This window comes from Nerophis lumbriciformis, linkage group LG11 (assembly GCF_033978685.3).
Source record: "Nerophis lumbriciformis linkage group LG11, RoL_Nlum_v2.1, whole genome shotgun sequence".
Classification (NCBI taxonomy): Eukaryota; Metazoa; Chordata; class Actinopteri; order Syngnathiformes; family Syngnathidae; genus Nerophis; species Nerophis lumbriciformis.
In genome coordinates, this window is record NC_084558.2 from 41,763,243 (window position 1) to 41,785,834 (window position 22,592).

General features: G+C 40.5%; 1 protein-coding gene across 4 annotated transcripts in view; it reads right to left on the bottom strand.

Moving 5' to 3' along the window:
• Positions 1-489: 489 nt before the first annotated feature.
• The window catches only part of sec31b (SEC31 homolog B, COPII coat complex component), a 31,826-nt gene continuing 9,723 nt past the window's right edge, over positions 490-22,592 (bottom strand). Inside the window, exons 7-27 of one of the 4 annotated variants that reach the window (XM_061966556.2) lie at positions 21,684-21,826; positions 21,512-21,611; positions 18,084-18,245; positions 17,851-18,003; positions 17,540-17,770; positions 17,386-17,460; positions 14,694-14,786; positions 14,502-14,613; positions 14,237-14,415; positions 14,052-14,178; positions 13,832-13,977; positions 9,787-9,960; positions 9,587-9,715; positions 8,901-9,096; positions 8,439-8,831; positions 8,297-8,335; positions 6,611-6,669; positions 6,411-6,536; positions 6,203-6,322; positions 6,060-6,131; positions 490-1,294 (exon numbers count right to left, since the gene is read on the bottom strand). In XM_061966556.2, the coding sequence (XP_061822540.2) occupies positions 1,115-1,294; positions 6,060-6,131; positions 6,203-6,322; positions 6,411-6,536; positions 6,611-6,669; positions 8,297-8,335; positions 8,439-8,831; positions 8,901-9,096; positions 9,587-9,715; positions 9,787-9,960; positions 13,832-13,977; positions 14,052-14,178; positions 14,237-14,415; positions 14,502-14,613; positions 14,694-14,786; positions 17,386-17,460; positions 17,540-17,770; positions 17,851-18,003; positions 18,084-18,245; positions 21,512-21,611; positions 21,684-21,826 (3,009 nt within the window). In that variant the 3' untranslated portion in view covers positions 490-1,114. Of the gene's footprint in view, positions 1,295-6,059; positions 6,132-6,202; positions 6,323-6,410; positions 6,540-6,610; positions 6,670-8,296; positions 8,336-8,438; positions 8,832-8,900; positions 9,097-9,586; positions 9,716-9,786; positions 9,961-13,831; positions 13,978-14,051; positions 14,179-14,236; positions 14,416-14,501; positions 14,614-14,693; positions 14,787-17,385; positions 17,461-17,539; positions 17,771-17,850; positions 18,004-18,083; positions 18,246-21,511; positions 21,612-21,683; positions 21,827-22,592 lie in introns of all 4 variants that reach the window. The other 3 variants (XM_061966555.2, XM_061966558.2, XM_061966557.2) reach the window with 3 other exon arrangements.

Genomic DNA, 22,592 nt, shown 5'->3' on the forward strand with positions numbered 1-22,592 from the left:
TTCTCTCGATGAGCTTCAAGAGGTAGTCACCTGAAATGCTTTTAACTTCACAGGTGTGCTTGAAGCTCATTGAGAGAATGCCATGAGTATGTGAAAAAGTAATCAAGAGCAAAAGATGGCTATTTTGAAGAAACTAGAATATAAAACAGTTATTTCTCCTTTTATTGTTAAGTACATAACTCCACATGTGTTCATTCATAGTTTTGATGCCTTCAGTGACAATCTACAATGTAAATAGTCATGAAAATTAAAAAAAATGCATTGAATGAGGAGGTGTGTCCAAACTTTTGGGCTGTACTGTATTTAAATGTGTATTTCAGTTAAGATTTTTTATTTTATTTTATTTTTTTAAATACTGTACACCTTTCTTTCTCCAGCGATTAGTGGAACAAAATGGCCCCGTTTACACCGACTTGTTTTAAATAATGAAGCAAATAATTATTCAGCTGCACAAACCTGTTTCATGCAAAAATTGACGATAACAAGATCAAGACTTGAAGAAGGTACATTTTATTTGAAAAAAAAAAAAAAAAAAAAAAAAATTAAATAAGCAACATGGATTGTATTATATAAACATTTGTGCAACCAAAAAAGAAAGAAGAGCACACACGGAGGCACTTTACTGCCTTGATATGCCAAAACTCGCCTGCAACAAAATATACAATTTGATGTTTTATGGAGGTGGGGGGCTACTTTAAGGATGGTTTAAAAAGATAAAGACGTTGAATGAATGTTTGCACCAAAAAGAGTCGTCATGCAATCATTCGTACGAGCCACTAGTGGGAAATGGCGAGGGGGGGCGGGAGGAGACGAGCAGGACTCCATGATGGCACGGTTGACTGAACATGATGACAGCAGGTGAGCAGTCAGTCAGTATTTTTATCATGAAATGATTCACTGCATCTCTCGCGTCGGTTACAGGCCGTGACTCACCCGATTATAAAAGCGTCAACATCCAATGATGGGCACCACTAAAACGCACCGACCGTTTGAAGCGCACACACACACGATTTGTACATCACATCGCAGCGACGTTCAGAGTACATTCATCTGACCGCCAACATGACTCCTCTCTTAGAAAAATGGATGAAGGGGAAGGAGATGAATACAAAAGTTATACGCCCAGCTTGTTGGCGATGGTCATGACGACTTTGAGGATGGGCATGAAGGCGGAGATCTCGCTGAAGTTGCTGCTGCTCACCACCTGGGTGTGCACCTCCAGGCCGCGCTGGTAGTTGTGGCTCGCCACGCAGCGGCCGATCTCGTGTAGGCCGTTCAGGATGTTGTGGGAGAGCTGGGGGAGGCGGTGAGGGACACGTTCAAGAAGGTTCCGTTCGGGGATAGGTCGCACGGGTTGACGGGGGAATAACGCGGAGCAAAGCCGATCCTTCCCGGTGAAGATCGATTGTGTGGGAAATTCTCCAGTCGGCTCCAAGTAACCTTCAACTGCCTCACTATGACGACCAGGCTGGAGGCACTTTGACACTTATTTCTCCAGTGGAACCGTTTAAGTCGACATCCCTCGGGCTGGCTGACTCACATCGACCTAAGCAGTTGTCATCACTGAATATAGCAACTATAACCTTAAACTATAAGCAGCTACTTTTTCCTACGCTTTGCACCCTGCGCCTTATAAAACGGTGGGGTTCATTTACGGATTTTTCATAAATGACTGCCATAATGCAAATAGGTTAAACTGACACTGAAGAGGTGTGTTTTTGTTTGTGCAATGGGGCCATCTTTTGGACGAGTCAGCTCTTCTTTTTAGAGCTTTCTACTCTATTCGTCCATTGTGTTTCTACTCATATGGATTCTTCATTCATCACTCCAAACAATGTATGTTTTACCATATAACTAAAACTGTTTGTACTTACTAAGTGTCTTATGTGTGATGTCTGTAGGAGTGTTTTCATGCATAATTGTATGTTCTATCGTAATGTAATCAAGCGACCTATTACGCTACCATGTATCATTTAACTTAAAGCGGCATTCTTTTTGTAGGGTATCAGTTTCACAAATTCCTCAGTGAACTCACCAAGACGTCACCATGGAGTTATTGAGTTTGTTTAGCTGATTAAAGAGCTCGCTTCCGCAGCTGGTGGGTCCATGACAATGACTTCTGTTTTGTTTGATCAGCCGTTTTACTGCCACGTGACAGGCACCGTTTGGAAACAACTAAGGTGTGTATATAAACATTTACAAAATCTTTCTGTGTAAATAACTCATTTTGCATGGTATATACCGTATTTTTCGGACTATAAGTCGCAGTTTTTTTCATAGTTTGGCCGGGGGTGCGACTTATACTCAGGAGCGACTTATGTGTGAAATTATTACCACATTACCGTAAAATATCAAATAATATTATTTAGCTCATTCACGTAAGAGACTAGACGTATAAGATTTCATGGGATTTAGCGATTAGGAGTGACAGATTGTTTGGTAAACGTATAGCATGTTCTATATGTTATAGTTATTTGAATGACTCTTACCATAATATGTTACGTTAACATACCAGGCACGTTCTCAGTTGGTTATTTATGCCTCATATAACGTACACTTATTCAGCCTGTTGTTCACTATTCTTTATTTATTTTAAATTGCCTTTCAAATGTATATTCTTGGTGTTGGGTTTTATCAAATAAATTTCCCCCAAAAATGCGACTTATATACGTTTTTTTCCTTTTTTATTATGCATTTTCGGCCGGTGCGACTTATACTCCGAGCGACTTACACTCCGAAAAATACGGTACATGCGACTTCTAGTCCGGTGCAGATAATATATCGAAAAATATTATTTTCCCCTAAAATGTAGTGGGTGCAGCTTATATATCGGTTGGAATGGTCCGGAAAATACAGTACTTGTGACTTTGTGCAAAAACATAATAATAAAGTTTGAACTTTTGGCAGTTTTCCTCCAATTGTGCAAATGTTTGTGTTATGTTAAGTTACGCAAAGGGGATGAAAGAGCAGCGCCTGTGAAGTCTCCAGCCAAAAGGAAAATAAACTTTGGTCCTAATGAGGAAACTTTGAAGATAAGAGGAAGTTATTTCTCTGTTGCCCCTTGTAGCTTTATTTGTTGCTTTTTATTTTATTCTTTAGTTTTTATTGATTTTGATAGAACATGTCTGCTTTTGCACAAAATATGGTAACAATACTAACGTTGAAATAAACGGAAAGATCTTTAACTTCAACTTTATGCAGACAAACGTAGTCGACCAAATACAGGCAAAGCCAGCCTGGGAAGACATGTCCACACACGTGGAAGGCATAGTCGCGCTAACTTCACCAGCCAGGGAGACGTCACTCCAACCGCATCTTTCACGGTGTTGCAATATAGAATTAAACATTAGTCATGTTTAGTTATTTGTAGTGGTTTGTTCAACCCTCACCGACTTTGTTATGACATATTCACTTTTACTTTTTATTTGTCTGGCGGCCAAAAAAAACAGTCCATTGCGCCCCCTGCTGGTTGCTATCTAGCAATACAATCTAATATAGGAGGTCTCCGCATAGTCATCAATTTCTTTTCTCTGTTATATACCGTATTTTCCGGACTATAAGTCGCAGTTATAATCAGGAGCGACTTATGCGTGAAATTATGAACACATTACGGTAAGAGACTAGACGTATAAAATTTCATGGGATTTAGCGATTAGGAGTGACAGATTGTTTGGTAAACGTATAGCATGTTCTATATGTTATAGTTATTTGAATGACTCTTACCATAATATGTTACGTTAACATACCAGGCACGTTCTCAGTTGGTTATTTATGCCTCATATAACGTACACTTATTCATTCTTTATTTATTTTAAATTGCCTTTCAAATTGTAGCTGAGATAGGCTCCAGCGCCCCTCCGCGACCCCGAAGGGAATAAGCGGTAGAAAATGGATGGATGGATGTCTATTCTTGGTGTTGGGTTTTATCAAATAAATTTCCCCAAAAAATGCGACTTATACTCCAGTGCGACTTATATATGTGTTTTCCTTCTTCATTAAGCATTTTCGGCCGGTGCGACTTATACTGCGGAGCGACTTATAGTCCGAAAAATACGGTACTATAAATAAGGGTTTTATATGGATGCACAATTATTTTTTTTCCAAGCTGATACAGATAACTTCCTGCTTCTCAAGACCAATATCGATAAGTTATTTATAGCCAATATTTTTTTAATTTAGATTTAACTGTGGTTTATGCACACCTTTCTTTGCGACAAGCTTCTTTAAGAGCGCAGGCATCTTCGTTAGATACTAATACACGGTCCTAACGATGCTGATGTTTCAGGTTTGATGTGTTGACCCTCGATGTTTGGTACATATAGCACGCAAAATGCCTTCCTGTGTAACACAGTGAAAAAGTCCCACATGACTGACGACCAGTGTTGGGACTAACGCGTTACAAAGTAAGTTACTGTAATGCCGTTAGTTTTGGTGGTAACTAGTAATCTATAGCGTTATTTTTTAGATTCAGTAACTCAGTTACTGTTACTACATGATGCATTACTGCGTTATTTTACATTATTTTTTATGTAGTATCGGCTAGAAACAGAAGATCTGAGTGTGTTTTATTGGAGCGCTGCAGTGTCGTCCTTCTGAATCTCGTGTGTCACAAGCCGGAGGCGCGCTCTGTGTGTGTCTGGGTGTGGGTGTGAGGAAGGGAGGGGAGAGGGGTGTGCGCAATACAACGTAAACCGTTGGCCAACCAAAAAGTAACCACAGAAAAATAGTGTTTTGTGGTTACTTTTTGGTTGGCCAAGCGGATGTGACGACAGGCTGTCCTCACTCAGGTCCGCATGGACCTGGAGGGGGCGTGCCTTAAGTCCGGCTGGAAATCGGGAGAAATTCGGGAGAATGGTTGTCCCGGGGAGAGGCACTGAAATTCAGGAGGGTTGGCAAGTATGAGATATTCTCACTTATTTTCTTTTGTCGAGCACAAAGAAAAGAACATTTTAGTTAAATATAAGTTGTGTCTTGAATCAAAGATCCCGTCTACTGCCCAAAACAACAATTCAAATCTGCCTGGTTAGGCTTTGCGTATGTCACGTGTGCCTTCCTTAGGTGAAGCCAGGTTTACAGCTATGTTGTTATTATGCTGTTTGTTACTCATGTATGTTATGTTGCAGCTATTTAAAATTGTTTTGTCAACTTGTTGTGGCCTGAAATAAATTGGCCCTTTGAAACATATCTTTGTGTGTTGTATGTAGATCACATTGCTTAGCAGAGTTCAGTGATGCAAATGCATGTCAAGTTGATCAACACATTGTATTATTCTCCAGTGCAATAACAGTACTGAAATGAAGGCTAAAAGGGCATTAATGGGAGCTTTAAAAAAAAAAAAAAAAAAAAAAAAAAGTAACTAAATAGTTACTTTTCACAGTAACGCATTACTTTTTGGTGTAAGTAACTGATTTAGTAACGGAGTTACTTTTGAAATAAAGTAACTAGTAACTGTAACTAGTTGCTGGTTTTCAGTAACTCACCCAACACTGCTGACGACATGATTGTTTCCAATGAGCTCATGGGAAATTTACGACAGGCCGTTTATAGCACGCCTCAGGAAAGGAAAAGAAGCGCTCGATTCGGTCTCGCTAACCCACCTACAGCAATGTAGCTAATCTTGCCTCTTTGGAGCGTTTTTTAAAATAAGGGCTTTTTTTTAACGGTATAATTCCTCCCTTTTCTGTCTGATATTTATCGTGCATTCCTAGTTTTTTTTTTTAATTGTTACTACAATAGAAAGTGCTTTGATGGCAGAGGACGCGCTCTAAAAAGCCAACTCACTCAACATTTTTCAGTCAAAAGATGCTTCGACAAGGCGCCATGTTTTTAAGACTGTAGGTTCAATACCTGTCATTGTGGAGTGATAACTGTGAGAGGCATAATATTGGGTTTAGATTATCGAAAATTGACATTTTTCTGGGGGTCGAGGAATGTTACTTCGGTGACTAAAAAGAAAGCTTGTATTTTTTAATATACAATATCAGTAATTTAGCGCGGTAGCTAACTCGCAACTATTCTAATGTGAAAACATTTTGCAACACCATTGGACATTTTCTTACCGAGTGCTCCCTCAGCTTGTCGTACAGGCATCCCAAACGCTTGGCAGCGTCATCAAGCTTCCTTTTGGTTTGCTGTCAACAAAATGTGTTTAGAAACACCACATAAAATACGTCTTCTACAACATAACAGTTTAAGACTTTACCGGGTCCCCTGCTGCGAGCTGGCACCGTTGCACCAGGCTGTCGAAAGTAGATTTGAGCACTATGTGTTCGGCGGGGATCTCCTTTTGCTCCACCCTCTCTGCTGGCAGCTGCTGAAGGAGCTGAGGAGGAAGCGGCGAAGGCGGCAGGTGAGGAGCACATACGTTTGGTGTAACCTGTTCACATAATAACGCCTCGTCAAACACCCACCTGCACGCTGGGTTCCTGAGGGGCTCCGGGGGGCACCTGGGTGTGGTTGTGTGGTTGAGGGGCCTCCACTGGGAATCCCATGACAGGGGCGGTGATGGGGGCGGGTGGGGTGTAATTGTCAGGAATCTGCTTTTGCACATTAAAAAGATAAAAATGGATTTGCTTTGAAATGAGACGAGTTTTATCAAATGTCAACTTACCTTCTTCTTCCTGGGTCCCCCTCGTACCGCTGGGGGGTCATTCCAGCCGTCTTGGGCTGCTAAACAAGAACACGGGAGGGCACAATGAGTATTGCATGCGGATTTTTTTTTTTTAGTCTAATTCACCACACCCAAGCAATCAGACGTTCTATATGAGAGCATCTCTGTTAGTAACAAGCAATAAAAAAAATTTGCTTTAAAATGTCTAAATTCAAGCCTAAATTACTCTGATTGTCATAGCATATTTTTTGAAGCAGCTAAAGCAAAAACAAATACTGTATTTTTCGGAGTATAAGTCGCTCCGGAGTATAAGTCGCACTGGCCGAAAATGCATAATAAAGAAGGAAAAAAAACATATATAAGTCGCATTTTTGGGGGAAATGTATTTGATAAAACCCAACACCAAGAATAGACATTTCAAAGGCAATTTAAAATAAAGAAAGAATAGTGAACAACAGGCTGAATAAGTTTCCGTTATATGACGCATAAATAACCAACTGAGAACGTGCCTGGTAGGGGTGTGGGAAAAAAATCGATTTGAATTCGAATCGCGATTCTCACATTGTGCGATTCAGAATCGATTCTAATTTTTTTAAAAATCAAAAAAAAATTTAAATGTATTTTTTTTCAAATTAATCAATCCAACAAAACAATACACAGCAATACCATAACAATCCAATCCAATTCCAAAACCGACCCAGCAACACTCAGAACTGCAATAAACAGAGCAATTGAGAGGAGACACAAACACGACACAGAACAAACCAAAAGTAGTAAAATAAAAATGAATATTATCAACAACAGTATCAATATTAGTTACAATTTCAACATAGCAGTGATTAAAAATCCCTCATTGACATTATCATTAGACATTTATAAAATACAATAGTGTCACAGTGGCTTACACTTGCATCGCATCTCATAAGCTTGACAACAAACTGTGTCTAATATTTTCACAAAGATAAAATAAGTCATATTTTTGGTTCATTTAATAGTTAAAACAAATTTACATTATTGCAATCAGATGTCCTTTACAATTATAAAAGCTGTTTACAAAAATCTACTACTCTGCTTGCATGTCAGCAGACTGGGGTAGATCCTGCTGAAATCCTATGTATTGAATGAATAGAGAATCGTTTTGAATCGGGAAAATATCGTTTTTGAATCGAGAATCGCATTGAATCGAAAAAAAAAGAAGAAGATTGAATCGAATCGTGACCACAAGAATCGATATTGAATCGAATCGTGGGACACCCAAAGATTCGCAGCCCTAGTGCCTGGTATGTTTACGTAACATATCATGGTAAGAGTCATTCAAATAACTATAACATATAGAACATGCTATACGTTTACCAAACAATCTGTCACTCCTAATCGCTAAATCCCATGAAATCTTATACGTCTAGTCTCTTACGTGAATGAGCGAAATAATATTAATTGATATTTTACGGTAATGTGTTAATAATTTCACACATAAGTCGCTCCTGAGTATAAGTCACACCGCCGGCCAAACTATAAAAAAAACTGCGACTTATAGTCCGAAAAATACGGTACAAGGTCAGCAAAATAAGAGATTTCCACCCAGTGCGACAAATCAAGAAATCAACAAATTGCAAGGATTGTGTTAACTTGCACGACAAGAACTGGTGTGTTGTATTATTCTATATGCAATCCTAACACTGTCACCTTGGTCGTCAAACTGAGAATTCAGCCAAGGAAAGAAGCCTGCAAGTCACACGAGGAGGTAATGATGCGTACATAGAGAATGATGTCAGCTCGCTAGAGAGAAGAGTTGATAATTATATAAAGTGAGTAACATGACACCAACCCGCAGGAGGAGGAGCCACAGTAGAGCCCGCAAAAGGCTTTGCAGCAGGAGCTCCGGGCCCCCCTTGTGGGTAACATGATCCAAGAGGGGCGTAGGGACCGGTTGCCATGTGGGGCATTGGCCCCTGGTTTTGAAGAGCCCCGGGGTACATGGGGACCGGGGCGCCGGGTTGGGAGCTGGATGGCATGGGGCCTGGTGGCAAGGAGGTAGAAGGCATGAAGCTTGTTGGAGGAACCCCCGGGCTGGGCATAGGGGGCAGCCCTCCTGGAGCCGAGGACGAAGGCCGTAACGGAGGTCCTGATAAGTTGGCAGCTGGCATAGAGGGGCAAGGAGGAGGGAAAATTGAGGGTCCGCCCATGGGCGGAGGCTGGAATTGTTGATGATGAACATAACCTTGCAGAAGGACATAAATTCTGTAAATACACATATACTTGTGAAGGAGGAATCAACTACTGGACACACCTGGGACTTGAGCCAGATGTTGGGGGTATGGGGGGCTCATGGCTGGGCGGCTGGCACTTGGAGGCAGCACATGAGAAAAGGGTGGAAGGCCCGGCCCGGAGCTGCTTGGAGGAACTTGTGGTTTGAACACCGCTGATGCCGGCACGGGAGGCTGCTGCTGCGGATGATGATGAGGAGGAAGGGGCTGATACTGATTCTGGAGTTTTGGGGCAAGAACAAAACCATAATGTCACTCACATAATGTCCCACTCCCAAATCCTCCACACAACACCTCCGCTCCGGACAGGCTAACCTCCTCCGAGGACAAAGTTACGAACAATGGGAGACCGGGCTTTCTGCTCCGCCGCTCCCAGTCTGTGGAACGCTCTCCCTGACCACCTGAGGGCACCACAGACTGTGGATGCTTTTAAAAAAGGCTTAAAAACCCTTCTTTTTTTTAAAAAAAAGCCTTTTTTTAAGATATGCGCATACTAGTTTTAGCTAGGTTTTATTTTTTTATTATGTTTTTATTTTTATTTTTTTTAATACACTGTAGCACTTTGAGGTTGTTTACTCAATGTAAAGTGCTTTTTTACAAATAAAATCTATTATCATTTTTATTATTATTATGTTAGTTAGTTTATTACTTTGACCCATTCCATGAGAAATCAACTTTAATCCTGTAGGTGGCAGTAAATTAAGCTTACCATCATTTGTGCTTTCTGTGCAGGCGCATGAGAAGCAGCGTTGAGCTTGGCTGCGTTTGGAGGCTGCTGTTTGCCTGCAGCCTCTCCCTGAGCGTGGAACAGTCTGTTTCGCAGCATGGTGATCCCAGCCTGGGAAGATGAAGACACAAGTGTTAGGACAAATAGGTGTGGGAATGAGGACGGGTCACTTGAAACCTCACTTGATCAGAGTTCTCAGGCAGGTAGGCCATGGCCGTGGCCAGGCTGCCCTCTGCTGCCAAGATGCCGGCGTAGCAAGTCAGCTTCTCGGCCAGGAAGGGGCTCTGGACGCCCACCTCGCTGTTGCGAAGGCGCTCGATGGACTTGCGCAACATCATGACTTTTTCCACTAGGTCCTGAACAAAAGAGAGGTCCCATCATAATGACAACAATAACTATTTTCTAAGTAATAACTGATTGGATTTACATAGCTTATTTCTCCTTACAGTGAAACCTATCATTACTGTACTTTTCAGACTATAAGTCGCAGTTTTTTTCATAGTTTGGCCAGGCTCCAGTACAACTTATATATGTTTTTTTCCTTCTTTATTATGCATTTTCGGCAGGTGCGACTTATACTCCGGTGCGACTTATATTCAGAAAAATACGGTAAGTAACGCCAGTTTCTAAGCAATTAAAAATTGTAATTATTATTGTCAGCATTATTTTAAGACCAAATTAAGCACTAACAATTACAACATATTATTATTAATGCAATTAACTTTTTTGGTTGCCATCCCTTTTCAACAAACTCAGGAAACTGGCTAGTTGATGGGATCATGTTGCTCACTCAGTTTGAAGCCGAAATATTCCCACATTGAGACATTTGGCATTGCAATCATACTTTATCATCCTGATTTTTGTGACTTTGCAGCGCTCCTCATTAGCGAGTCGCGACTAGCGAGGCTCTCTGACTATGCATCTTGTGTGCGTAAGATAGAAGTCCCACCTCCGCCAATCGAGAAAGTTAGTATCATTAACTTAAAGTGGCATTCTTTTTGTTTTGTTTCAGTTTCACAAAATCCTCACTAAATTCACCAAGACATCACCATGGAGTTATTGAGTCTGTTCAGCTGATTAAAGAGCTAGCTTCCGCAGCTAGTGGGTCCATGACAGTGACTTCTGTTTTGTTTCATCAACCGTTTTACTGCCGTGTGACAGGCACCGTTTGGAAACAACTAAGGTGTGTCTATAAACATTTACAAAATATTTCTGTGTAAATAACTATTTTGCATGGTATATACATGTGACTTCTAGTCCGGTGCAGATAATACATAGAAAAATATTATTTTCCCCTAAAATTTAGTGGGTCCAGCTTATATATTGCATTCTATGGTCCGGAAAATACAGTACTTGTGACATTGTGCAAAAACATAATAATAAAGGATGTTTGAACTTTTGGCAGTTTTCCTCCATTTGTGCAAATGTTTGTGTTATGTTAGTTACAAAGGGGATGATAGTCCCTGTAAAGTCTCCAGCCAAATAGAAAGAAACTTTGGTCCTAATGAGGAAGCTTTGAAGATGAGAGGAAGTTATTTTTCTGTTGCCTCTTGTAGCTTTATTTAGTTTGTATTGATTTTGATAGAACATATCCGATGAGGTGGCGACTTGTCCAGGGTGTACCCCGCCTTCCGCCCAAATGCAGCTTAGATAGGCTCCAGCACCCCCCGCGACCCCGAAAGGGACAAGCGGTAGAAAATGGATGGATGGATATCCGTTTTTGCACAAGGTAACAATACTAATGTTGAACTACACGATCTTTAATCAAAATGGTCTCCAACTTTATGCAGAAAACGTGGTCGACCAAGTACAGGCAACGCCAGCCTGGGAAAACATGTTCACACACCTATGGAAGGCATAGTCACGCTAACTTCACCAGTCTGGGAGACGTCACTCAAACCACATCTTTCACGGTATTGCAATATAATTAAATATTAGTTATGTACAGCTATTTGTAGTAGTTTGTTCAAAACACACCCACTCTGTTATGACATATTCACTTTTACTTTTTATTTGTCACTCCCACCTCCGCCAATCGAGAAAGATTGTAGATGACTGACAAGAGGGTTCCCTGTGTTAATTTAATTGTGATATTGCATAAACACGCTCAGGTGCTGAGAGCAATGCACAGAGGGAAAGCATCAAACAAAGAAAACAAACACACACAGACACATATATGGTAATTTAATGATGACGGCAAACTAGGGATGTAAGGATAAACCGTAATAATGATAACCACGGTAAAACTCCCAACGATTCATATTACCTTTTTAAAATAAAATAATGGAAAAATCGGGAATGATAGCCCCACTTTGGTAAACTCACGGACTGACTGGTGTCAGCTTGCTATCTTAAATGCTGACATGAAAACAAGAGACATTATTGTCTTTTCCAATCGACATAACCCAATCCAAACGTATACCCCAAATTGCTGTCAGAGCAATTAAACTATTCAGTTACACACACACAGACAGACAGACAGACAGACAGACAGACAGACAGACAGACAGACAGACAGACAGACAGACAGACAGACAGACAGACAGACAGACAGACAGACAGTCTGTCTGACAGAGAGATCATTCTATAATCAGAGGAATATAAGACCGAAGTGTTTTAACGGTGCTTTCAAGGACCCCCCAGAAATAATAATACATTTAATTTGTTACGCACTTGTAATTTAAATAAATCTTATAGTGCTACAGTACAAAGCAATGTTTAAAACAATAAAATCTTAGCCATTAAAACTGATAAAACACCAAAGACTAAAACAGTATCAGTGAAGCATAAGAAATACAAAACATGCAAAATAGTGGCTTGCCTAACAGTGTATCTATTTGTTTTTGTTATTTCAAAGAAAATCGGTTCATCAAAAGATTTCAGTGTGTGTAAAAGTACACATTCAACAACACCATAATGATAATGACAACCAAGATCATTTTGGTCATAATAATTGTGATATGAAATGTGCATATTGTTACATCTCTGCGGCAGATTATTAAATTATCATCTATCGTTAGATCAATTGATAGATCGACCCAGGCCGAGTAATTATCATTAAAGGGGAACATTATCACCAGACCTATGTAAGCGTCAATATATACCTTGATGTTGCAGAAAAAAGACCTTTTTTTTTTTTGCCGATTTCCGAACTCTAAATGGGTGAATTTTGGCGAATTAAACGCCTTTCTATTATTCGCTCTCGGAGCGATGACGTCACAACGAGAAGCAATCCGCCATTTTCTCAAACACATTACAAACACCGAGTCAAATCAGCTCTGCTATTTTCCGTTTTTTCGACTGTTTTCCGTACCTTGGAGACATCATGCCTCGTCAGTGTGTTGTCGGAGGGTGTAACAACACGAACAGGGACGGATTCAAGTTGCACCAGTGGCCCAAAGATGCAAAAGTGGCAAAAAATTGGACGTTTGTTCCGCACTTTACCGACGAAAGCTATGTTACGACAGAGATGGCAAGAATGTGTGGATATCCTGCGACACTCAAAGCAGATGCATTTCCAACGATAAAGTCAAAGAAATCTGCCGCCAGACCCCCAGGAAAAGAGAGCGGATGAGGGTATGTCTACAGAATATATTAATTGATGAAAACTGGGCTGTCTGCACTCTCAAAAGTGCATGTTGTTGCCAAATGTATTTCATATGCTGTAAACCTAGTTCATAGTTGTTAGTTTCCTTTAATGCCAAACAAACACATACCAATCGTTGGTTAGAAGGCGATCGCCGAATTCGTCCTCGCTTTCTCCCGTGTCGCTGGCTGTCGTGTCGTTTTCGTCGGTTTTGCTTGCATACGGTTCAAACCGATATGGCTCAATAGCTTCAGTTTCTTCTTCAATTTCGTTTTCGCTACCTGCCTCCACACTACAACCATCCGTTTCAATACATGCGTAATCTGTTGAATCGCTTAAGCCGCTGAAATCCGAGTCTGAATCCGAGCTAATGTCGCTATAAATTTGCTGTTCTATCCGCCATGTTTGTTTGTATCGGCATCACTATGTGACGTCACAGGAAAATGGACGGGTGTGTATATAACGATGGTTAAAATCAGGCACTCTGAAGCTTTTTTTAGGGATATTGCGTGATGGGTATAATTTTGAAAAAAACTTCGAAAAATAAAATAAGCCACTGGGAACTGATTTTTAATGGTTTTAACCCTTCTGAAATTGTGATAATGTTCCCCTTTAAACTTGTTGTAAAGTTGTGTATTTACCTCTAAACCGAGAGGAGAGGAGCAGTCCCTGTGCAAGGCCCAGCACTCCACCAGCCTTTCAAGGTTTCCAGAGCAGATGTAGCACAGACAGGCCTGCAGGCAGTGTTTCTCGGTCCCCTCTCGCTCCAAACGGCCTCCCAGAGTATCTATCAAGACATACTAGGTGCTATGAAGTCACAGACGTGCTGCCGTTCTCTTCATAAAAGGTGCGGCAACTTACCGCACAGACGTGCAAATTCTTCCGGGTGAGCGTAGGTGAGGAGCGCGGCGAGAGACTCCTTCCAGTTGTCCAGCTCGCAGCTTTGCACAATGTCTTTCCAGTTCTGGGTCACCACTGACGATATCAGCTGCAAAACAAAGTAATTCATACCATTCTTCGGGGAAACAAGCACATTCTATTCTCACCATGGAGACACTGTTCTTTTGCTTGCTCAGGTATTTCTGCTGCGTCTTCTTGAGCAGCTCCTCTCCGCCGCTGATGGACAACAGGATGGCTTCGGCGTAGCGGCCGTCGCTCAGACACAAATCCACGGCTCCCTCAAAGTTGCCGACAAGCAGCGCTTGGCTTATCAAACCGTTGGTGTCTATTGTAAAAGCACATTCTTCGTTACGACACGCTGGTCATTTTCTGCCATCACAATGTGTTTTTAAAGGCCATTGATTTCTTTACCACAGGAAATTGGGATTTGGAAATTTGCTTTTGGGTTCTGGCTGAAAAAGTCTGCGGGTGAAGCACAGCCTGATGTCCTGTCATCAGCTACTGCATCTGCTTCTTCACATCTCTGGAAGCATAAGGACTAAAACTAAGAGGGCGTAACTAATAGCAAGTACTAAATAACCAGTACGAGTATTAGCTGCAGACCTCAGAGGACAGCTGCAACATCTTTTTAGCCAAGTCCTCCGCATCCACGGCGTGTCCATTGGGTTGAAAATTCTTCCCCAAGCATTTGGAAATCTGGATTCAGAGGTACATATTGGTATCATTTCCAGAAAAATGGGACTAAAACATTTATATTAGGGGTGCACGATAATTATCGGGCAGTTATGAGGAATTATGACGTCACATCGATAAATCTGATAACATTAAAAAACAGCTCAGATCCAAAAAATACTTTTCCGTACTGTGCTGAAGGTGGGTTATGGTGAGCAAATCAAACGCTCCTGCTGTTAACAACCTGTCGTAAACTTCCCCTGAGCTCATTGAAAATGGTGTGGGACTTCTTCACTGTTTCAAAGAAAGACATTTCGCCTGCTACACTGCAAAAACTGCAATCTAAGTAAAATTAAATATCTCAAATAAGGGTGATATTTACTTATTTTCTGTCTGATAAGATAATTCTTCTCACTAAGCAGATTTTATGTTAAGAGTGTTTTACTTGTTTTAAGAGTTTTGGTCCTAAATGATCTCAGTAAGATATTACAGCTTGTAGCTGAGATTTGATGACCTATATTGAGTAAAACATGCTTGAAACTAGAATATCAACTGTTGCAAAGCTGTGTCATCAACACTCACGAGTATAAAACTACTTTTTTAAAGTAATAATTTCTTATTTCAAGCATGAACAAAAAAATTATGACTTTGACACAATTTTGTCTCATAATTAAAACAGATGATAGCCAAATGGACTTTGCTGTTTTATTTTCAATGGAAAAATAGAAAATACGTACTCATATAGTAGTATAGTAGTACAGTTGGCACAGTACAGTAAATGGACAGTTAATATTTAAACATTTAACATGTGACATTTCAAACTATTATGAACAGAAATAGTTCATGCACATTCAGATGAATTCTTCAAAATTACAATTAAAATTTTTTTGGCCAGGGGCCGGGCTGTACATATGCGCACTAATTGACTGAAAGAGCACGCACTTGGTGCGATGATGTCATGTTATCGATGGGAAAATGCATTTTTAGACCATATGATTTGCCTGAGCGGCTAGTAGACCCTGAGAGTAACAAGCTGTTGCCTTGTTGCCTTTCCATTAAGAACAATAAATTAGTTTTAAATATAAGTTTGCTGGTTTCAAGACATGCAATGCCGGGCGCATATCACTATGTCAAGATAATAGCACTAGCATTTACTTAATTTAAGAATATTTTTCAACGTATTGAGCAAAAAGGTCTCTTTTTTTCCTACCAAGAAAAGTGCACTTGTTATTAGTGAGAATATACTTATTTTAAGGTATTTTTTTGGGTTCATTGAAGTTAGCTAATTTAACTTGTTTTGGAAAGTCTTTACAAGCCAAATTTTCTTGTTCTATTGGCAGATAATTTTGCTTAGTTCAAATAAAACACCCCTAATTTTTTTATTTTTTTTTCTTGTTTTTGAACACTGACTTTTTGCAGTGTATATGTGGCAAAATATTTGCAAGGAAAAGAAAAAAAACATTGAGCGTCAACACATCAAACCTTATCAGCCACCTGAAACACCCAGCATCGCTACGATGGTGTTTTGAAAGACTATGAAGATGCCTGTTTCTAAAGCAACTGCATCATAAGGCAAACAAAGAAAAGGTGTGCACAAACTAAAGTTAACTATTAGGGCTGCGAATCTTTGGGTGTCCCACGATTCAATTATAAATCGATTTTATTTTATTTTTTCGATTCAACGCGATTCTCGATTCAAAAACTATATTTTTCCGATTCAAAACGATTCTCTATTCATTCAAAACATTTCAGCAGGATCTACCCCAGTCTGCTGACATGCAAGCAGAGTAGTAGATTTTTGTAAAAAGCTTTCATAATTGTAAAGGACAACGTTTTATCAACTGATTGCAATAATGTAAATTTGTTTCAACTATTAAATGAACCAAAAATATGACTTATTTTACCTTTGTGAAAATATTGGACACAGTGTGTTGTCAAGCTTATGAGATGCAATGCAAGTGTAAATAAATAATAAATATAGTGTAAGCCACTATGACACTATTGTTCTTTTTTATTTTTTTTATAAATGTCTAATGATAATGTCAATGAGGGATCTTTAATCACTGCTATGTTGAAATTGTAACTAATATTGATACTGTTGTTGATAATATTCATTTTTGTTTCACTACCGGTACTTTTGGATTGTTCTGTGTCGTGTTTGTGTCTCCTCTCAATTGCTCTGTTTATTGAGTGTTGCTTGGCCGGGTTTGGTTTTGGAATTGGATTGCATTGTTATGGTATTGCTGTGTATTGTTTTGTTGGATTGACTAATTAAAAAAATAAAAAATAAAAAAAATAAAAAAATAAAATTTAAAAATTAAAAAAAAAAAATATTTTTTTTTAAATCTATTTTTGAAAAATGAGAATCGATACTGAATCGCACAATGTGAATCGATTTTTTTCCCACACCCCTATTAACTATAAATAAAACAAAAATGGATATGAAAGAGTTATTGTTGTTTGACTTGGAGAAGGAAGTTATCTGTATCGGCTTGAAAAAAAAAATTGTGCATCCCTTATTTATAATTGCATAGTTTAATGTTATTAGGAAAGTGCATTTGTACAATTACTCCTAACAGACGCCTGGTACTTTGTGTAGTTGTGTAAATACACCCCCGAATACCTTTTTTTCCAGTTCCTCCTTACTGAAACCCAAAAGTCTGAGGAATTTAACGCGAGCTTCATCTTCGAAATTCACCTGTAAAGGACCCAAAAAGGAAGTCAATTATCTGATGGTTCGTGTTGTGTGTCCACATTTTGGGGACACGCGTGCCTACCAGGAGGAACTTCCATATGTCCTGCTCGGCCTCCGACTTCGCACTGTGGATCTTGGCCTGGCAGTAGTTGTTGAAGGAGCCTGACTGCAGAGCCACCTGGAGCTCCCTGGAGCGCTGCAGGAACTCTGTTTCCGTGGTAACCTGGCTGACAAACACCTGTCTGGGGACGGGCTGGGGGCTTTGCACAGCGGGTGGCTTGAGATTCTCAAACGTTATCAGCTTACCGCCAAACTGAAGCACAAACAAATACTGTATCAGTTGTGCCTTTGCATGGAATAAACAACATTTTTCCCCCACTGCTTTCCACTTACAGCAAAGGTGGCCCCCACCGGTCTGCGCACCCACTTAGGGGGCTTCTTTAGAGGGGGGACGATGGTGTCCTGCACCGTAGGCTGAGGAACCTGCAGGGGAGGAAGCACCTGGCCTGTTCCAAAGGGATCCATAGTATCAAAGGATGAAGAGATCTGTCAAAAACATTTTAAAAATGCGATTACTAATCAACAGCACCCCCTAGTGGATAAAACAAATTAACTGTGCTTGCTACCTTATCTGCGGCGTTTTGCTGCTGCGCCTTCAAGCTCCCTCCCATTACAGAGTAGACGGTGATTTTGCCATCAAACGAGGCTGCCGAGAGCAGAGCGGGATTCCTGGGACACCATTGGACGTCGAAACACCACTGGTTGGTTGTGGGAAGCTCGTAGATAACCTGCAGGTAAAACATGGTGTCTTAATACAGTGGAATTAGGGCTGTAACTAGAGATGTTCGATAATGGCTTTTTTGCCGATATCCGATATTGTCCAACTCTTAATTACCGATTCCGATATCAACCGATACAGATATATACAGTCGTGGAATTAACACATTATTATGCCTAATTTTGATGTGATGCCCCGCTGGATGCATTAAACAATGTAACAAGGTTTTCCAAAATAAATCAACTCAAGTTATGGAAAAAAATGCCAACATGGCACTGCCATATTTATTATTGAAGTCACAAAGTGCATTATTGTTTTAAACATATCTCAAAACAGCAGCTTGGAATTTGGGACATGCTCTCTCAGGAGGTTGAGGTGGGCGGGGGGGTATACTGTAACGTCCCGTAAGAGTTAGTGCTGCAAGGGGTTCTGGGTATTTGTTCTGTTGTGTTTATGTTGTGTTACGGTGCGTATGTTCTCCCGAAATGTGTTTGTCATTCTTGTTTGGTGTGGGTTCACAGTGTGGCGCATATTTGTAACAGTGTTAAAGTTGTTTATACGGCCACCCTCAGTGTGACCTGTATGACTGTTGATCAAGTATGCATTGCATTCACTTGTGTGTGTGAAAAGCCGTAGATATTATGTGATAGGGCCGGCACGCAAAGACAGTGCCTTTAAGGTTTATTGGCGCTCTGTACTTCTCCCTACGTCCGTGTACCACTCCGCACAGCAGCGTTTTAAAAAGTCATAAATTTTACTTAGTGAAACCGATACCGATCATTTCCGATATCACATTTTAAAGCATTTATCGGCCGATAATATCGGCAGTGCGATATTATCGGACATCTGTAGCTGTAACGATATCAAAATCTCACGATACGATATTATCAAGGCATTGAGGCCACAGTATGATATTATTGTGGAATTGTCCAAAAAAAAGACTTGGTAAAAATGCCCTAGTGAATTTTTAAGATAAACACACTTACTCTGATTGAACACAAACATAATGCTAAAATGTTCTAATCATATTTATTACTACAAACATGCATTTTTTAAGTGCAAATAATTGTGCGGAAATATTCACTGTTTCAAGAAAATATTAAACAAACTTACAGTTGAGTGTCTTTAAAGTGACAATGTAAACATCCAAGTGTAAAACAACAATGTTCAACTTTTACTTTCTGAGTAGCAGTGTCCTCTGCAGCGAAAATGTTTTTTCTAGATTGGAAAATTATGTTCCTCTAAAAAGTTAACTGACAATGTAACTTTTAAAAATGCAAAGACCTCAAAAATGTATGTTGAGCTTCGCTGGCTTCAAATAACTTTTCGGATGAAGGTTTATCAAGTAGCTTCTCATATTTCCCACGTTGTGCAGCGTCCGCGCTCTCCCTGTGTGCTTTCCCTCGCCTTGAAAACACTCGAGACAGAGGTAGCGCTTTAGTACGCAGACCCCTGCCAAAGAGGTTATATTTTCGCCAGTGTTTGTCTGTTTGCTAGCAACATAACTCAAAACGTTAAGGATGGATTTTGTTGAAATATTCAGGAAATGTCCATAAAAAACAATTTATTTTATATACTACGGACACACTTCTCCCGCATGCTACCTCCTTTTCTCCCTTTTACGGCGTTTGACGCCCCCACCTTACTGGTCTTGCACAGCATACAGCTGTGTCAAACTCATTTTAGCTCAGGGTCCGCATGGAAGAAAATCTGTGCACACGCGGGCCGGACTATTAAAATCATGGTATTAAAACTAACACATAAAGACAACTTCAGATTGTTTTCTTTGTCTTACTTTGGTCAAAAATAGAACAAACACATTCTGAAAATATTACAATAAAAACATAGAAAAAAATACCGGCAGCAGTAAAGTTTAGATCCATAAAGGAAAGAAGAGAGTTAATGAATGTTTATAACTGAATAAATGTACATATGCATAAAAAATGTGTTTTCTTTTGTATTATTTTTTAATGAATTAAGTAACGTTTATGACAACCTTTTTCCAAAACACAATATAGAATGTGAGATATAACAGGATAATGCATACATTTATCATTTGTTTTCAAAACGGCTACAAAATAGTGGGACCCCATTTTTATGACTTGATTTTGAAAATTCCTAGCGCCAACACTGATGGAGTATTGGTGCGTGCAAAACAGCAGCAGGCGGCTGTGGCCTGCAGGCCGGTTCTAATACTAATCAAATATCCATCCATCCATCTTCTTCCGCTTATCCGAGATCGGGTCGCGGGGGCAGCAGCCTAAGCAGGGAAGCCCAGACTTTCCTCTCCCCAGCCACTTCGTCCAGCTCTTCCTGGGGGATCCCGAGGCGTTCCCAGGCCAGCCGGGAGACATAGTCTTCCCAACGTGTCCTGGGTCTTCCCCGTGGCCTCCTACCGGTCGGACGTGCCCTAAACACCTCCCTAGATGCCCGAACCACCTCATCTGGCTCCTCTCGATGTGGAGGAGCAGCGGCTTTACTTTGAGCTCCACCCACCCTATCTCTAAGAGAGAGCCCTGCCACCCGGCGGAGGAAACTCATTTCGGCCGCTTGTACCCGTGATCTTGTCCTTTCGGTCATAACCCAAAGCTCATGACCATAGGTGAGGATGGGAACGTAGATCGACCGGTAAATTGAGAGCTTTGCCTTCCAGCTCAGCTCCTTCTTCACCACAACGGATCCATACAGCGTCCGCATTACTGAAGACGCCGCACCGATCCGCCTGTCAATCTCACGATCCACTCTTCCCTCACTCGTGAACAAGACTCCGAGGTACTTGAACTCCTCCACTTGGGGCAGGGTCTCCTCCCCAACTAATCAAATATATTCTCAGATAATTAATTCCGGCCCGCGAGCCTTGACACATAGGACGTAGAGGATGGTGGAACATTTCCCACCATAGTGACCATCAGACCTGCCAATGCAAAAAAAGCCCCAAAAAACTCCCCTCACTAGGTTTTTGTTTGACAATGTCACTCCATCCATCCATCCATCCATCCATCCATTTTCTACCGCTTGTCCCTTTACTCATCACGGCATTATTGTGAGGACTTTGAAATCGCAATAACGTGGTATCTATAATACTGTTACATCGCTAAGTGGAGCCCTTCACAGGACGTCATTGTGCGCATGTAATGCTGTCTAGACACGATGTACAGTATGTTGTTGTTGTTGTCAGCGATTGACAATATTACCTCAAATGTTGACGTAACTGGACCAACTTTTTATAAAAAATGACCTTTTTGCATCATTGGAGTTTCACTGTAATGACGTTACCTCTGCAGTGTTTGGATTCCAGCAGAGGATGCGATTGTCCTTAGCACTACTGAGCAGGAGCTCGGAGTCAGCCTGGCTCCAGGAGATGGACAGAATTCCCCTTAAGAACAACAAGAGACAACAGTCAGTCTTTTTTTTTTGCCCTAGATCGGCGCAAAACAAAAATCCTCACCGCGTGTGATTCTCAAGCACTTTGAGAGGCGACGTGGCAAAACGCAGGTCCCACATCTGGATGACGGGGAGGCGGTCGTCCTCCGAGGCCAGCACCAACTGAGTGGCCACCTCGGGGTGCCACATCATCCCAGAACAGTGCATCTGGAAACACAATGCAGATTCAATGTAACATTACTCTTATTTTATTATATTTTATAAGGGGGAATGGTAAATATCAGACCAACAATTATATATGAGTAGGAAAGTACAATAGAAACGTAATATATACCAATAAAGAATGCGTTCAATAAAACTTTCAATCATTTTTTTTCTTCTTTGTTGGAAGAAACCGGAAGATGCAAAGCAAGGTTGGTTGCATGATAAAGGCATTCGCTCTCAAGCGATCACTGATCAGTGGAGCCACATGCTAAAAGGCAATCCGGTAACAGTATCAGCTATAACGTTTGGTTGCGCCATCTTGTTGTCTTGTGGTTGATTCTTAAATGAAATGCATAACTAAAAATAAGTGCTGCAGAGAGCGAATAAATTCTCAATAAAACAGGAAATGTCACCTCAACAGTATGGCAGTTTTGGAGACTTTTAAAAATGGACTATAGTCAGACCAATGTGGTCTGGAAATGATGCAAGGCGCTAGTCCCTACCAAGACCATGAATACCACACCACATTAGCTCACCCTTTAGAGCACAGCTGCAACTTCTGGCACTAAACATGCAGAAAATATTCCTTCTCAGGTTTCTCCATATTTACATTTTCACACTTTGCACTATTTTGTCACACTTAATTAAGCAGTTATACGTATTTCTTATTGTTGCACCTTCATTTTAGGAAGTTTTTGTTAAGTGTTCAATGTGATTTTAGAACTTTCTTTACATCGTTGGAGTGTTTACCATGATTGTGTTGACATTT